The sequence below is a fragment of the Rhyacophila brunnea genome, unplaced genomic scaffold, assembly GCF_057557595.1.
Source record: "Rhyacophila brunnea isolate RB1 unplaced genomic scaffold, BYU_Rbru_1.0 scaffold_23, whole genome shotgun sequence".
Taxonomy (NCBI): Eukaryota; Metazoa; Arthropoda; class Insecta; order Trichoptera; family Rhyacophilidae; genus Rhyacophila; species Rhyacophila brunnea.
This window is the reverse complement of record NW_028232893.1, coordinates 1,417,312-1,435,445: the sequence shown is the minus strand read 5'-3', so window position 1 is coordinate 1,435,445 and position 18,134 is coordinate 1,417,312. Positions and strand designations below refer to the sequence as shown.

At 32.2% G+C, this 18,134-nt stretch overlaps 1 protein-coding gene across 1 annotated transcript in view; it reads left to right on the top strand.

Annotated features, from left to right (window-relative positions):
• The first annotated feature begins 5,509 nt into the window (after nucleotides 1–5,509).
• The window catches only part of LOC147069324 (uncharacterized), a 94,841-nt gene continuing 82,216 nt past the window's right edge, over nucleotides 5,510–18,134 (top strand). Inside the window, exon 1 of the mRNA XM_085950261.1 lies at nucleotides 5,510–6,073. Within this exon, the coding sequence (XP_085806387.1) occupies nucleotides 6,071–6,073 (3 nt within the window). The 5' untranslated portion in view covers nucleotides 5,510–6,070. The remainder of the gene's footprint in view (nucleotides 6,074–18,134) is intronic.

Below are 18,134 nucleotides of genomic sequence, written 5' to 3'. Positions count from 1 at the left end.
GGGGGTAACCATAGAAAAGATGAGACCAAATAAAGATGGGTAATTTAGTATTTTTTTTATCTAAAATATTTTGGTGTGAACTATTGCTGAATAGATGTCGCATAGATTCAGTAACAAACTACAAGTTGACACTTTCCTAGTCTATGGTACGACAGCTCTATACTCTACTCTAGCACAGAAATCTATGGCCAATATTATACTATATTATCAAGAATAATAGGACATATTGTATTTATGCGGAAATTATGTTTGAAAACATCTATTTTACATTGTCATTTTTTATAATTAAATTATGAAAACGTAAATTAACAGGTAGGTACCTACCTAATATTAAGTAGATAGGTAGGTAAATAGTTACTATTACCAAATTTGTCTATGGGTCTTAGGTTCGAATCCCAGCTAAATAAAAATTTCACAATAAACAAAACTTTGTCGTTATACAATAGGATGACCTAAAATTATTATAATTTCCTCGTCTTTCGCACTATACCAGTTATTTTCAATATTTTTTAATTGGCGGCACTCTTAAAATATACTTATTGTAAAATATTTGGGAAATATGTTTATGTCATTATAACTCCCTGTCTTTTCTCATTTTAGAAAACAACATTAATGATCTAAATCTCATATTAATCGGAATTACAATAAAAGGGTTGATGTCCGTGATTATAGCACATTTACACAAATTATTCTTCTGTAAATCAATACCCAATAATAATCAATTATGATTTAATTTTATTAGTGAAGTATTTAGAAAAATCCGTAAAATAATTATTAACGATAGATTTTTACCATATGGTTGATTGTTTATTAATATTTATTTATTTATTTAAGAATACAAAACATTGTGAACATAACAAATCTAAATTCAAGACGTACACAACATGAGCTTTACATTATAACAATTACTACAATATAGAATATAATAATAATAACAGAAAAACAAATTAAATCAAAGCATACTTAAGTACAATTTAATACAGAAAAATAAAATTTTTAAAACAAAAAACATACAATTTTACATAGAAAAATAAAGTTTCAAAAACAAAATGCAAAGTACATCACTGAAAATATCCATGTCTTTAGGGAGCGCATTTACTAATCTTGCACCCCTCGCTAATGGTGCCTGATAGGCTTGACACGAGGAAACGGTTCCGATCCATAATAAATCATGGCTGCGACCACGTAGGTAATTGGCAGGCGCATGTAAATTCAAATTTATTAGGACATCAGGATTGGAAACTATCCCTCGCGCTAACAAGCAAAAGTGTTTCAAGAGAAGAAGAGACCGACGAAATTCAAGAGAGTGAAAAGTAATCATGCCTCGTAGAAAGGCAGTCGGAAAATAATCATTTGACGGATTATTAAAAGGAAAATAAGTAGTTAAATGTCTTAAAAATAAAGACATCGAAGAAATTCCTTTTGGACGCGTTCTAAAATAAGCTTATCACTAATATAATATAATTTTGGAATACTCTCCCGGGTACATTCCTCCAGATACTACGCACTATTAGCCTTGCGATAAATACCTGGCCTGCAGTTATAACTAATGCTGGAATGCATATCTACAAGACTCTACGACATGTCGCACCCACAAGTAGTGACAGTTTTACCTATTAGGTAGATGTCCGTTTGTATCGTCTGCGCCACAATAGTAAGAGCAAACGCTTATTTTAATATTACCGCGGTAAGAAGTACGAGAAGTACGTAATATTCCATTCACGTAAATAATTTGTAATTTTACTGTACTTTCGTGGGGTCCGGAGTCGACGTCCCCCCCCCCCCCCCCCTTGTGTGCGTGCCTGGAGTAAGTATATTAATATCAGGTATATTATTAAAAAAAGAATAGAAATAGGTGGTACAGTGCACCGCATCCCCCACTCTTAACTCCCACTTTCCACCTCTTTAGGCTCGAGTCGGCTGTTGGCTCGCTCTCTGACCAAAACTGGAACATTATTTTACTCAACCAAGGTTTACTTTTTAGTCTGGCTATCGACCTGCTACCGGGTGTTAATCAAATCGATTCATATATTATATTATTATGACATTACAATGTGCGAAGTCAATGATTAACTTCGATATCAATATTTTTTACAGCAGTTCAAATCAGTGGCTCTAATTTCAATAAGAATGTCATAATATTAATACTATCGACCGAAGATACTTGATGGAATTTGAATTTTAGTTCTGAATCACTGACAGTGTGCGTTTGCCTTTTGGTGAGCGTACACAGTGCCTGAAGATGTCGTAAGGCGAAACCCGGGTAGCAAAAATCAACTCAAATGGAATAGTACAAAACTTAAATCCATTAGAAGAATGTCATAATCGAATATGACATGTTGCCACAAACAGCGTCCCATTACCCAGTGGCGCATTCAGTGACGTCGAAATCCGACGCTCTGGGTGAATTTGAGGCCGCATACGATAAAAAATAACAATCTAATTTAAATTTTCCAAATAAATCCATGCATTCAAACAATAATTAATTGTTTAATTTTGTATAAATTATACAAACCAGCGCATGAAATGGAAAATTTTACGAACCGGAGCGCTCGATAATGTAATGTTTATCTTATGTTATGTAGGTATATTTTATAAAAATGGGTGTATTGAGGTTTTTTGTTATATGGCCTACAATAGATCAGATGGTCAAATTATTTTAGTTTTCCACAAGACGGAGTGATAATCTCGAAGATTTCGTAAACCAGTGTTGCGTTTCGGTGCGTTCCGGTCCATTTCAAGCCCCGATGCAAATATGGTTTAATTAAAACAGTTTCTTGTCTTATAAAATTCTTATAAATCACAATACACAAGTAGGTACATACATACAACAGTATATCACTAACGATTGAGTAGGTGTTAGGAAATAGTTTTCATAAATTTGTACTAAAGACGAATATAGGTATGTAGGTGAATTACAATAATTATGTAAGGTACAATTTATTAATACTTTTGAAATTATATACTTACCTATCGAGGGCTTAGTGTCGAACAACACTATCTACAAAAGTGCAACTTTACAGGAGAGCCAAAAATCGTTATTTTAGATTCTTGTAACTCAACAAGGGAAATGTTTATTTAAAACCTAATGTTAATATTTTATAATTTATTGTGTATTGTACATTTATCTTGCTTATGATGATGTTAAAATTTATAGGGATAGTTTAAAAAAATATGAAAACAAGGGTAACTTATGTAGTTAGCGTTAAACTTTACTGAAGATTTAATAAAACATTAGAAAATATTGACATAACGTTGTTTGACTATGTTGCCGTAAAAGTAAAATAACGTTATCTCAAAAAAAAAATGTGTGTCCTATGTAATATAAACTTCCATTAATGTTAAAGCATGTGACGGTAGCGCAGCAGTCGAAAAAATCTCACAACCACGGAATCTACGATCAATACAGGGCTCGAAATGGATCAGAGTGCACCTGAGTGCCATTCCGGCTCGTAAAATCGATAAAATTTTCGCTGTCCTGTGGAAAAAAATGATTTGGCCATCTGAGCTAGACAGGCCAAAAATATAAACCAAATTTAATAACTATGTTAATATATTCAGAAAATTGTTGAGCGCTAAGGTTCGTTAACTTTTCCATTTCGAGCGCTGGATTAAAATATATGTGTGTCATATTCGTAATTCCTGCATTAATTTTCCGCCTCTAAATAGAGCATGGCCTACCTACTCCAACGTCACATCACTGTTTTATTATACTGAATATTATACATTTATTTTAGTTATCAAATTATGAATGCATGAATTTTGTTATGCTTTGGGTAATATTTTACACGCATTTTGTAAGAAATATCTACGCATCTTTTTTTTTTTTTTTTTTTTAATATAATTAATAACTTCGTAACTGGTTTCGTCTCTTTGGAGGCCCTCTTTTAAATTTTCTGTCATTCTGTCATATTATATCAATCAATTGAGTCATGGCGTCAAAAAATGCGGCCCTGACCTTACTTTACATGCTTTTGAATTTGTTTTTGTTGGTTAATAAGTGTGTAATGAATTTGTAAAACAGCGGCAAGGCATGGGATTTTATTTTAAATGTCACAGAACAGATAATAAATAGAACTCCGATAGGCAATATTCAATACGCTACATTTTGATGCAGGGTTTTGAATCTGTGAGTGTCGTACGAAAATGAAACACGCGTGCAATAGTGTGTGTAATACACTAATATTAAATGAGCGTTAATGCATAAACCAAGAGCAGTTGTCAGTATTCGACGTATGGCGTATTCTTGACACGTATTTAAGTTTATCCCGGATTATTCCTTACTCGAAATCGATTACCTGCTACTCCTTACCCGTTAGGTATTTCAGTTCCCATTATTTCTGAGTTCCTTATTAAATATCTTAAAAATTGAGTAATTTAAAATTAAAAAATAAAATACAAGCATGTGCATTAGGAGAGTATTTAAAAATATGCAATTTTGAAAAACACACAGACACAATGACAGTTTGGCAAAAAGGATTCTAATATGACATTGTAGAATCTTGTAAGATCCAGTAGAATCTAAAAGGAAAGTGACATTTTCAAAATAAATTATTTTTTTATAATAATATTTAAAAAATAAGTATTTTTTAAAAGAAATTTATGACAGCTAGTTTTATTTACGTTTATCACTTATCGCCAGCAATTAATAATAATTGTTTTATAAATACGTCACCAATATGCTATTATAAATTTTGTAACATATTCTAATAATTATTATTCTAAAAAGTAATCAAAATATAAAAGGTAATTTGGACAGCGTACTTATAGATTCTGAAATCAAACGCCATTTTTACAACGTTTTTATTAGGTCGTATTCTTGTTTGTCCAGTGGTTGTTTATCCAGTACAAATCTTGCAATCGATTTCAACTAACTTCCCGACTAGCTAGACATTTGAAGCTTTTAGAATATATCAGAACACGATGCCAATGCATTCTTTTAATACTTTTATCTTTATGTAAAATTGAATTCATTTTCAGTTAATTCTGTTTTGTATGAAAAGTTATTTCGGAAGAAATCCGTAAAAAGTAACACACTATTATTAATTGGGTCTAGCAACAAAATTATTAATATATACGTGCTTTACTGTGGAAATCAATATGAATAATGTCAAAATGACATTTCAGTATTCCATATTTATTCAGTATTTCTATCAAGTTTCAATTTTTTTTTTGATCAATTTTAAACTAGTCAAGTCAAGTTTATATGATTCAACAGAACATTTAAAAACATTGTATATAAAAAGTTCTTTTTATCTTGTAATTATTTATTGGCCAACACGAAGTGAAAGTAAACCCATGAACACACTGTCCTCTATCCAAGTGCCTACCATCGCGCTGCAGCTAATATTTTCACAACGAGTTACCCAGTCAGTTTTACGTTTAGTTAGTCGTTCTTGAGAACAGCCTTCGTCGACATCTCGCAAAACGCGACGATAACTCCACCGGCTGTATTTTCATCGAAATAAACAAAAACAATTTAGCTTAAAACTGTTTCAATTAACTTTTCAGTCGACGGCGAACATTCAAGGCGTTAACGTCAGCTGTTCGCTGTACAACATTGATTAGGCAATCAATCAAAAGTCGTGTGATAATGTTTTAAACAGTGAAAACAACTATACAATACATTGTGATATTTTAAAGAAGTTACAAATAATAATAATAATAAATTGGATGTTAGGTTAATTAAAAAAAGAAACCTTTAAAGTTTTTCGCTCGTATTTTTATGCTGAATAACGAGGTCGTGTTTTAATAATATTAATCGTGGATGACATAAAAGTGTATGAGAAAATAAATAACATGTACTTAACACACTCTAACTGATCAAAAACAGCTATTATTCAGTTGCAATTTTAACATTTGAAACTAGGTTGCACTAACTCTGTCTACAGTTATACAAATCTCTACACCATATCTGCCTCTTATACAAATTATCTATTTGAATAGTGTTAACTCGTTTTTTTTTGGTGTTCAATTATGGTATTTATGCTGTAAAATGTTATTGAACTGTTGAAGAAACGGGATTTAAAAGAGTCATTATTGCAGTGGACACGCTATTGGAAACATCACGATGGTGAGTTAACGATTTTTTGTGTTATAAATAGAATTAATTAATGAAAATACAGGCCATAGCCCTTCCATACTATACGAGTGCTTTCAAATAGTATTATGCAAGTATGACACGACCTTTGCAATCCATTTTACAATTATTATAGTTTTGTATAGTGTACCTAGTTTGTTTTATTTGTAAATAAGTATAAATATTATGTTAGTAATGTATATTAATAAAAAAGATATTCCTATCAATGTATATTATAGGTTATGATGCATAATGCCCATAATATTACAAATATTATTAATATAATTATAGAAAAAAAAACAAATACAATGTCTTATAAATCATACCATGACTGTACGAAGTATATAGATAATGTACATACATATTATAATTTATAGATAGATACTTCTTGGAAATCCCACGCATTTTAATATTTTATAATAATAAATTTTTTATGCTCTTCTATAAGTAGTATTTTTTTGTTTTTAAAACAAAACCTGTTTCGAATGTGAAGACATTTTTAAACGATTGAGAAGTTGTAAACACCTAAACATAATATATTGAACATACATAACTTGAAAACGGTTCCATAACAAAACAGAACAACGATAAATAAAACTATGACCTTTCAGGAAAAAATATAAATTTAATATTCGAATTGTCCTATCTCTATTATGTTGATAGATTTTTAATAGCACAGATTTTCAATACGCCATAATAAATCAAATTATATACCTAACTTCTGCATTCCTAATCGCTAGAAAGCCTCAAATAAACCGGACTTAACTCAGTGTTGCCGGCAAGCTTAGGATATCTCATCTTAATCAATATAATATGTTCAAAATGATTGGGTGACTAGGTACAACGAAATAATGACCTAACCTAACCTAACCTAAATAGATTCCACAAAAATTAATGTTTCATTTTACTGGCTGTTTTGTTTTGTCATGTTCTTTATTATATTTAAAAAATTTCTAATCGATATGTAACTGTTTGTTTCCTTAATAAATGAAATAAAAAAAAATATTTCCTATTATTTTTACCGTTTTACTTTACAAGAACCGTAAAAGTGCAAAATAAATTATTTTCGTTTTATTGTGTCGTGTGGTTATATTTATGAAAAGTTTTGATTAGAGAACAATAAATTTCATGATAATAAAAGTCAATAACCATAAAATATGCTAACACACATAATTCTATTTATATAATATTATATATCTACATAATAGTTTCTGATTATAATTGAATAACAATAAAACTGCACATTTTTAGACAGGTAATTTTTTGGCTTGCCTATGTATCCACATTTTTGAGCGCTTGCTAATGTTGCAATATACAAAAAAAAATATAATTTGCATCGTCCTTGACATTTGAATTGATTAGTTTCTTGCAAATGTCAACATCGCTGGCGTATTTACAATCGAATCTTTAAAATCAACAAACATTAAAAAAATATTTAGTAAGAACATATTATAAGCATGATAAATAATTCTTATTATTCATTGTTGATGAGTAAATTACTATAATTGATTATGAGCATTGAAATCAAGCGTGCATAAGGCAGTGGCGAAGGGTGGAGGTAGGCTGTTGAGATCCGCCATAAATAGTGCACACTAAACAATGTTTATTAAGAGGCCGAGAAAAATTGCGCCATAGGCGACGTTTTTTAGCATCCATGGCACACATTTATGAGAAACTCTTTTACTCAAATTGCTGGTACTGGCGCCCTTTGCCACTCTATTGGCACTTTGAGAGAATGCTTTTCGGTATTTTACCACGTTTTTATTAGCTCGTATTCTTGTTTTTCCGGTGGTTGTTTATCCAGTACAAATCTTGCAATCGATTGTTAACTAACTTCCCAACTAGATAGACATTTGAAACTTTTAAAATACATCATAACACGACGACAATGCATTCTTTTAATACTTTTGGCCATATTTAAGCAGAATTGAATTCATTTTCAGTTAATTCTGTTTTGTATGGAAAGTTATTTCGGAAAAAAATTCGTAAAAAGTAAAACACTATTATTGGTTGCTAAGGGGGTCCTAGCAACTAAAGTATTAATATATACATGCGTTATTATTGAAAACAATATGAAATGTCAAAATGACATTTCAGTATTCTATATTTATGCAGTATTTCTATCAAGTACAAAAAAAGTATTTATTAATACATAGAATTGTCAAGCTTATATGATTCAACAAGAAATTTAAAAACGTGGTATATAAAAAGTTCTTTTTATCTTGTTATTATTTGTAAGTAAGTATGTAGGTATACGATAGGATTAGATACGAGTACTTTAAACTTCTTGTTTTTTGTTGACTTGTCCTCCTTCAAATATCAAAAACATTAATAAACATAAACATTTTCATTTAAAAACGTGACTTCATTTACAGAATGTTGTTTAAATCACAAATTAAATTTAACACTCATATTAGTCACAGGTGCACATGTGTTCATTAATTTCCAAAAAAGTGGCAAGCTCTAATTATTTTTTCTAATCCTAATTTTCGTGACCGGAAATTTTTACGTATGCAGTACGCCGTGAAATGTTGCATTGGAAATAGGTAAATGACCATATATTAAAGACCGTCCAACTTCTTTGGGTCGTATAGTACTGACATAAAATTCATGTCTAAATAAAACACGGTTCTTGTCACTTTACAGTTTACAGGAAGCCAGCAGTAAACAAAATTTGAAATTAGCCGATATACCTACTGGATTATTCGCTAGGTTAGGTTATGTTTTCATTCTTGAACTCATGAGTTTTGCCAAAATCAGCTATGAAAATTGAATTAATGTTCATATTGAATCTAATAAAATTGGAAACTGTATAGTATACGGTTATCTCTCTGCGATAGAAAGCTCACGGCGAACTGTGCCACGGTGAAATTTTTTACGTAGGTATAATTTACATGTAACCCTATTTTTATAGTTAAGTTAGGTTAGGTTAGGTTAGGTTAGGTTATGTTTTCATTCTTGAATTAATGAATTTTGCCTAAATCAGCTATGAAAATTGAATTAATGTTCATATTGAATCTAATAAAATTGGAAACTGTATAGTATACGGTTATCTCTTTCCGAAAGAAAGCTCACGGCGAACTGTGCCACGGTGAAATGTTTTACGTACAATTTACATGTAACCCTAATTTACGCGGACCGTGGTTGAGAATCACAGTAGTAAAGTACATACTTTCAGATCTATAATACAGTACAGTTTTCTCAGAAGTGGGTTAATATTGTACCAGTTAGATTCAGTAGGTTAAATGCATCGTTATAATTTATTTTAAAACTATATAAATAGACATCGTCTGGGATCAATAAGCAGGGCAAACATGATTGTCATATAATATACACGGTTTACTGACGTCCAACATTCAAGGAATTCATAAATATATGTGTAGGTATATATACTTAAGATTGCAGGGCCGGTTTTATTCAGAAACATCGGTTTTCCGGTTTACCAATAATTAACATCGAAATAATTTGTTTTGCCACTTTTACGCAAATGAGTTACAAGAATAATGGGACGAATTGGCTCGACCGACTACACGCTAGGGCAATTGGACGACGGACAAAAAGGCGCCGCACAGATGGAAGCAATGCGCGAAAAATATTATGTACCAGTGGCGAAGGGAGGAGGTAGGCTGTTAAGATCCGCCATAAATAGTGCACACTAAACTTTTTCAGCCATACGTATTTGTTTTCATTGAAATAAGACTAAAATTTACATAATATGGTGTTGATCAGTTTAAAAAATTCAATTAAACCATGTGAAAACCAAGCCATAATAGGTAATAGTCAAAAAATACTCTATCTATATATTGTCACATAACAAATTCATAAATACAATTCAGATAGCACATTTTGAAGTAGGGTTTTGAATGTGTGAGTGTTCTACGAAAATGAGCCCTACGTTATAGACCAGCAATAGTGTCTGTTGCAACCTTCAGATACACCAATATCGAATGAGCGTCAGTGCATAGACGTTTTCAGAATGAAGGACAAGCTTATAACGATGTATTCTTGACACGTGTTTAAGTGTATCCCGTTTCTTCCACACTCGAGAATGGTTGCCTGTTACTCTACACCCGTTGGTGTTTCAGTTCACATTAATTCTGTGTTCTCTGAGTTAAGTAGATGCTATTGCCATGTTGTATGGCTTATGATTATTTCAATGACTCATGCCGATGGTATGTTTTCATATTCAAATCTGAGCACCAAATTTTACAAATAACCAATTTAAGACAACAACATAAACAACCTGACATAAAAAATATTTCTATTTTGCTTCAAACATATTATTTATTAGGTAAGTAACATTTTAAAATGTGTGGATGTCGACAACTCCATAATTCAATTGGATGTATTAAGAATACAAAAAAAAAACGCTAAAAATACACTGTACACACCCATACCTAATTTTACTCTGAACACATATAACACATATTTTAAATTCATTAAGCCCTTCCGAAACCAAACTATAATAGATAAAAAGTGTTATTCAATCTATAAAATATTCAAAGTACCAAAAGTAGTATCAAAACACGATGACAATGCACTATTTTAATACTTTTAGACATCTTTAAGCAGAATTGAATTAATGTTAAGTTAATTCTGTTTTCTATGGAAAGTTATTTCGGAAAAAATTCGTAAAAAGTAAAACACTATTATTGGTTGCTAAGGGGTCCTAGCAACTAAATTATTAATATATACGTGCGTTACTATTGAAAACAATATGAAATATCAAAATGACACTTCAGTGTTCTATATTTATCAGCGTTCGAGATGGAAGATTTTACAAACCGGAGCACTCGATAATTTTCCGAAAATATTTACAGAATTGTATAATCATTTTAATGTATTACTCAGCCGGTCAAATAAAGTGACTATCTTTAAACTTGTGGCAAACAAGGTAAGGACATAATGTTGTCGGTCCCGCAGACAAAAATCATCGAGGCTTACTTCATGAATATACTATGAATCCGACAAGTTTCACATATTCTTTAAAAACATGTATGAAGTAAATTAATTTTATGACTTTTTAATACTTCACTTTTTCCACAGATCACTTTCCACAGATTTCCACAGGCGCACGAATAAGTGTCCCACGATGAACTGCATACGTACAACTTACATGTAACCTGTCCAGTCCTAGCAACTAAATTATTAATATAAACGTGCGTTACTACGGAAATCAATATGAAATGTCAAAATAACATTTCAGTATTCTATATTTATGCAGTATTTCTATCAAGTACAAAAAAAGTATTTATTAAGGGGGGACATGCTCGTCGAAGGTCAAAAATGAGTTTTTATTGTATTTTCAAACCATGATCCTGGACACTCCTTAAACGTTGTAGATAATCTATTCATATAATTTTGAAGCCTTATTATCTTTTATAGTTATTTTAAACATTTGATGACTGCATAAAGTATTTTTGTTACATAAAATAGTATTCTTTTAAACCTCTCGCTCTAATGTTTTAGAATATAGTCATATTTCGGTACATAACTGTGCAGTGGTGTTAAGATTTTTTACATTTATTAATTTTTAAACGCATTTATAAAACCATTAGCATAATTTATTACGAGATAATTTTTGTAAAATATTCATGATAAAAAATTATATTGATAATCTCTGTGATCCCAAATTTGACAAGAATTAGGCATTTTATTATTCAAAAAATCGGCAAGATTAACACATTTGAAGATGATTCTAAAGATACTTATTATAAGCTATGTCTTTGACTATTCAAGTGTGATAAACATCTTATGAATAATGATTGCTTTATAATAATTATTGACCTAAGAATAAGGTAGTGTTTTTTTGAAATACGCCATTTCTTTTGTCATTCCCTAGTGATTAAGCTACAACATACGGCCGTAGCCATAAATTGACAAACTATAATTCCCCCCTTAATACATAGGGTTGTCAAGTTTATATGATTCAACAGAATATTTAAAAACGTGGTAATAGAAAAAGTTCTTTTTATCTTGTAATTAATTTTTATTTCAAGCGCTGGGTAGTATCATAATTACCGGTTTAACAATCCCTACGCAGACCTGGCAAAGAGTAGAGTTTTGATTTTGATTCACGTCGTTTAGCATGAACTGTCGTGACGCCACGACCAGAATAATAACAATAAAATGTTTTCAGATTTACTTCCTCACGTATTTCAGCTTTAGTTGCCAACTTGGACTCAGTCATGATACTTTAACCAAGTGTTTCGCTTTCACCAATAAGTACATACAAATAAGTACATGATTATTTTTTTATTGAAAGTGCATTATTGTTTTAAAAAAAAATATGTTAGACAGTGGCGAAGGGTCGAGGTAGGCTGGATCCGACATAAATAGTGCATACTAAACTTTGTCAGTCGGACGTATTTGTTTTCATTGAACTACTACTAGGTACAATGTATAGATACATAGTGTTTGTTAGTTTTTAAAATTCAATTAAACCCTGCCTAATCCAAGCCAGAGTAGATAATAGCCAATAAAATATTGTATAGATAGAAGAATATTTTTATCGATTTTAGTTTGATATCATCATCAGTCGGGGTCAATTCACTGCTGGATGAAGGCCTCCCCAAGCTTTCTCCAACTCTCTCGGTCCTGTGTCGTTCGCTGCCACGTATTTCCGCCGAACATTACCAGTTCGTCAATCCAGCGGCTTTTAGGGCGACCCTGTGGCCGTTTCGTACCCCTTGGGTACCATTGGATGACGGCATTTGTCCAGCGGCCGTCCTTTCGGTGAGCAATGTGCCCCGCCCATCTCCATTTCAGCCGTTTGGCAACGTTTATTACATCGCGTACTCTTGTCTGCTTCCTAACCCATTCGTTTCTCTTACGGTCCTTTCGCGTGATACCCAACATGCACCTCTCCATGCCTCGCTGTGTGACTCTTAGCCTTTGGACATCTCTCGTGTTGAGGGTCCACGTCTCGCAGCCATACGTGACCACGGGTAGCACACATTGGTTGAACACCCTACGCTTAAGACATAATGGTAGGTCACTCTTGAAGATACTATTCAGACGTCCGAAAGCAGTCCATCCCAGCTTTGTTCTTCGAGCAATTTCATCGTGCATGCTTCCGTCTATGGACACCTGCTGTCCCAGATAGACGTAGCTGCTGACTTGCTCGAGTTGGTTGCCATTAATACAGATAATCGCAGGGTCCGAAAAACAGTTCCTCATCACTTTTGTCTTTGAGACATTTATCTTTAGACCGACCGTTTGACTGACATCCGCGAGTTCTTGCATTCTACCTTGGAGGTCTTTCGATATAAGCAGGGTTTAATGAATTTAAAAAAAACTAACCACCACCATCTGTAATAATATATTGTATTCTTAATTCGACGAACACAAATAAGTATGACCGAAAAAGTGTGCACTATTTTGTGTCGATTCGCCCATACCATACCTAAACTATTATGGTTTGGTTTAGGCAGGGTTTAATTGAATTTTAAAAACTAATCAGCACCATCTGCAAATCGTATTCTTAGTTCACGAAAACAAGTAAGTACGACTGATAAAGTTAGCGTGTACCATTTATATCGACTCTTAACAGCCTATCTACACCCCTCGAGACGAAGAGGTCGATATAAAATAAATAATGCGAATCGCTAAAATCAAAGACGTCATTGTGGAGGTTTGTATTAACAGATTTTTGTTTTTACAAATGGATGTTAGCCACTTGCTCAACCTATTAGATTCATACTCGACTTCAAACACATATTGAAAAACAGTGTATGCATGTATTTGCCAAACCCAGGATTCGAGCCTGGGACCCACGGCATTATAAGCCAACGCACTAGCCGCTCGGCCACCGTGGGCGTACGCATCATACCCATAATACTGCGTGAAAAATTGATTAGCTTGATATCAAAGTAGGCCAAACACCATTTACAAAATTATACAAGAGACTCACAAACATATTGTGTGAAAAGTGTCCGTTTTTCATATAACATACCAACTATAAACTCAAAAATTTCCATGAAAACTACCGTTTTTTGATACTTTCGGTTGATTTTTTGAAAAGAGCATTATTTGCACTACAATAATCAATTAAAACATACATTTCGTTAAAAATTACGTTTGGCCTACTTTGATATCAAGCTACTCATTTATTGGTGTTAAGCTGCCAGGTTAATTTAAAAAAAAAATATTTTTTTATATAAAAATGTTCGAGCCCATAACCCATGAGGTTAGAAGAAGATGGTCTGATACTACTCCATTGTTCCAAAGAAGGATCTCATAATATACAATGAAAAGTATCATATTAATATTATTATGTCTTATGATGGGTAGTTTTAGTAATATAAATTTGGCAATTTTAATCACCACGCCATTATACCTAATGTGTAATTTATTAAAACACGGTTTTACTGCAATGAATTACTTATATACAATTAAATTAGTCGTAGGAAATTGATCGCAGAAATTGACCGCAAAAAGGTAGTCGAAAGTAAAATGTAATGAACTGAAGAATTCAATTATTGAATAATATAAATTAATAAAATTGTATTACTTGTCTATCGCACGTAACTTTTCCGTTCACTCATAAAAGAAAGTGCCTTATAGTTGAAATACTAAATACCTGCCTATACATAATTTAGTATTTCAGGTTACATATTGTAACTAATTAAGATGTTACAATGTGTTACGTTTTGTAGTCTTGTAGTAAAGACGGTCTTACTGTGTACACATAAGCTATTGGGCTGGTTAGGTTACATTGTATTTAATATTATATATTAGGTTATTCGGTACTCTAACGTGAATGTGTTTCGAAGTGTTACCATCAATTTAATACTAGATGTTTCATGGTTACGTATTGGTACTACAATATTAACGTTATCTATCAGTTAAATATTTTTTTATTCAAAGAATAATTCACAAGATTTAAGAATGTAACATTCTTTTTATTGAAAAAAATTGGTTAGTAATTAAGGTAATTGATACCTACTTTGATTTAAAAAAAAAACAAAAGCTGATTGCCAATAGTAACTCAATTTGGAAAGCGCTTCAGAGAGTATTGTAAGAGCCATTAGTTAAAATTTGTCGCGATTAGATTAAGATGCCTATAGTATTGTGGTCGATGTGCGTGGGCGCGAATCCCGAGGACGCAGGTTAGATCATGTTGGGTGTCGTTTTTTTTCAAAAAAGATTTTTTTCTATTGGTTATATATATTTTTTCAGAAGTGTTTTCAATGTTTTCTGTCAGTATTTAAGGGTCATGGTTTAGATCATGGGTAGTGAACCTATTTATACCTACCGCCCACTTTTGTATCTCTGTTAGTATTACATTTTCTAACCGCCCGCCGGTTCCACAGTAATGGTGATTTATAAAGTAGGGAAGTAACTTTACTTAATAAAAATTATAAAGTAGAGTTAAAGCAAGTTAAAGCATATAATAATAATTACTTACCAAATAATTTATGTCAGACTTTCGCTAAGTTTGGCAGAATAAATATTTATAAAACAACTTACTGTAGTTAAATATATATTTTTATTTATACTTTGCATACATAGCAGCATGAAGTCTGATGAAATTGCATTTTATTAATTAAATTATTATTGAGATCCCTGAGGCTGATGCTGCGAAAATAAATACTGGATATCTTGCTCAATTTTTGTTAGGAACCCAGGAAAACATAATGAAAATGTTTTTAAAACCCCTACCGCCAACCATGAAAGCTGGAACGCTCACTGGCGGTAGGGACCAGGTTGACTACCCAGATTACCCTTAGTTTAGATGATCCAAATCGGACCGTTCATGTGAACGATTATGAATGTAAATTTTATCTGAATCGGTCATCAGTACGCGGATTGGTTGACTTGTTCACGTTCATCTTATGAGAGATTGTTTTATGTTGATATCTGCCGAATTTCACTAATTGTCAGTGGCCAGATCGTGTTATTAAATGTTTTATTTTTCCTTTGAATAATAATTCGTTCAATTATCAAGATTTACCGCAAAAACAAGCCGCCAAACGATTAGCATGCTTGCCTGAGAGAAATGTCGGTAAAAATATTAAAACGAAATGATTAAATAGGTATGTATGTAACTAATTATACATAATATATTAATTTAGAAAGCCTTTCTTTATTATTTAAATTTTTTGTCGTTTACCATTCGCAATATGCCTTGAGACACATTCTCCAGTTTTTTTTGGTACATTCGGCTTCGTCGTCACAGACAATGTTCACATAGACTGTTACTTCCTGCGATTTGTGGTTATGTTTAGCGGCTCTAAGGCCATCCGCTTACGTGAATACTCAAAAAAGACGAGACTGACACTCCAGTATCTAGCTGACGTATTTCAATGGTGGCTCGCTGACGGCAGGACTCTCAAAACGTCCTCGACTGAAACCAAGGAGACGCGACATGCTAGTCTCCCAGTCTCTCAGTTGCCAGTCACCCATTAAACAGTGGTACCAATATCAATAGATTCGATGAAAAATCATATTTTCTTAGAAAAATTGGTAGGTCTGATATGAATTAAACAAGCAATAACAAGTCAAGACGTCAACAGTTAAAGATGGGCGAGCCGATTTTTAATTTATACATTTTAAATTTAAGCCAGACGTTGAGAAATACTCTTGCCTGTATAATTACAGGATGTCAGAATAATCCCGTAAAGATATTACGGAAAACGCTTAGAATGAAATAGGAAAGGCAATGGGTTTGACAGTTTGAGGTTATGAGATTATTAGGTTTCAGTAGCGCCGTGTTGTGTCACTGGCCAGTTTATGTGTTCCATCACCAACCAGTTCGTCAGATTTCAATTTCTGCGTGAGCGGATGGCCTAAACCGGCTCACACATCTAAATTCGTCGCAACATGTCGAATACGTCGATGTGACGTCATCGTTATTCACAAAACCCTGCCCTGTCAGAAAAAACTAGTGGGGTACGCCGATAAAATCAATGTCTATTTAGTTAAGTTGCAAGTGTGTGAAACACTGCACCACACTACTACATATACATAACATATTAAGTTTTTTTTCTTACCACTACATCGGTAAGTTTGAATATACATTAGTATTGCCAACGGAAGTCGGATGTATTGTATCATATAAATTCCTTTGGGCTAAGCAAAAAATATTCCATTAATTAATTATTTCATTTTCTAATATAAAGTGAAAGCCTGGCATAACATAACAATATGTACTTATTATTGACTTTAAATAATTATATTCAATTAACTAGGTAACTAATTACATAAATTCATTTACTTTTATTTTCTAGTACCTTACCTACCTAATTATTATCTAAATTTAATATTAACATAGGTACATATATAGTAAAAGTTTCGTCGAAGTAATTATACTGACAAAATTCTTTTTTTTTTTAAAGTTGAAGATTTCCAAAGATTTTAATTTGATTTAAGTTTCGTACTTTTCCATTTCGCCTCTGCCTTTCTCTAGCTTTTAGTGTACATGTCTCAGAACAAACATTGATAATATCGTGAGGATACTGCCAAAAGTTGATAAGTCTCAAAATCATCCTATGGAAGGGTTCGCGAACCTTTTTACATAATTTATTTTATTTTGTTAACTGTTAATAATTCATGGTGGAACTGCATTGTATTGTTGTTTAATTTAATAAAATGCATTTTTTTGTAGTACTTATTCCACTTTTAATCAATAAATTAGGACCGGTTTCGTCCGCCTCAGAGGGACATTTTCAACTGAATACATTTTTTTTAAAAACAATATTTATCAAACAAAATCCAAAGCGACAGAAATAATATAACAATAGGTAAATAAATTATCCGTCCAATAATACCTTCCCAATAACAAATTAATTTAAAATTAATGAGGTTGGACATTAATATTTCATACGCGTGCCAAAATTTTCCAAATATTATTTTTCGACTGTCTGACGTGCCGAGCAGTTTTTCATGGGGAAAATATGAAAATTCTATTTAAAAAATGATGGTGTTCTAGATACCACTCACAGAAATTTAACGAAATTCACGAACTTTATCGCTTTTATTCAATTACGCTATACATTTTTGAAACTGCCAGAATTACTACCTTCACCAAGTTTTTGTTTCTTATTTAGTGCAG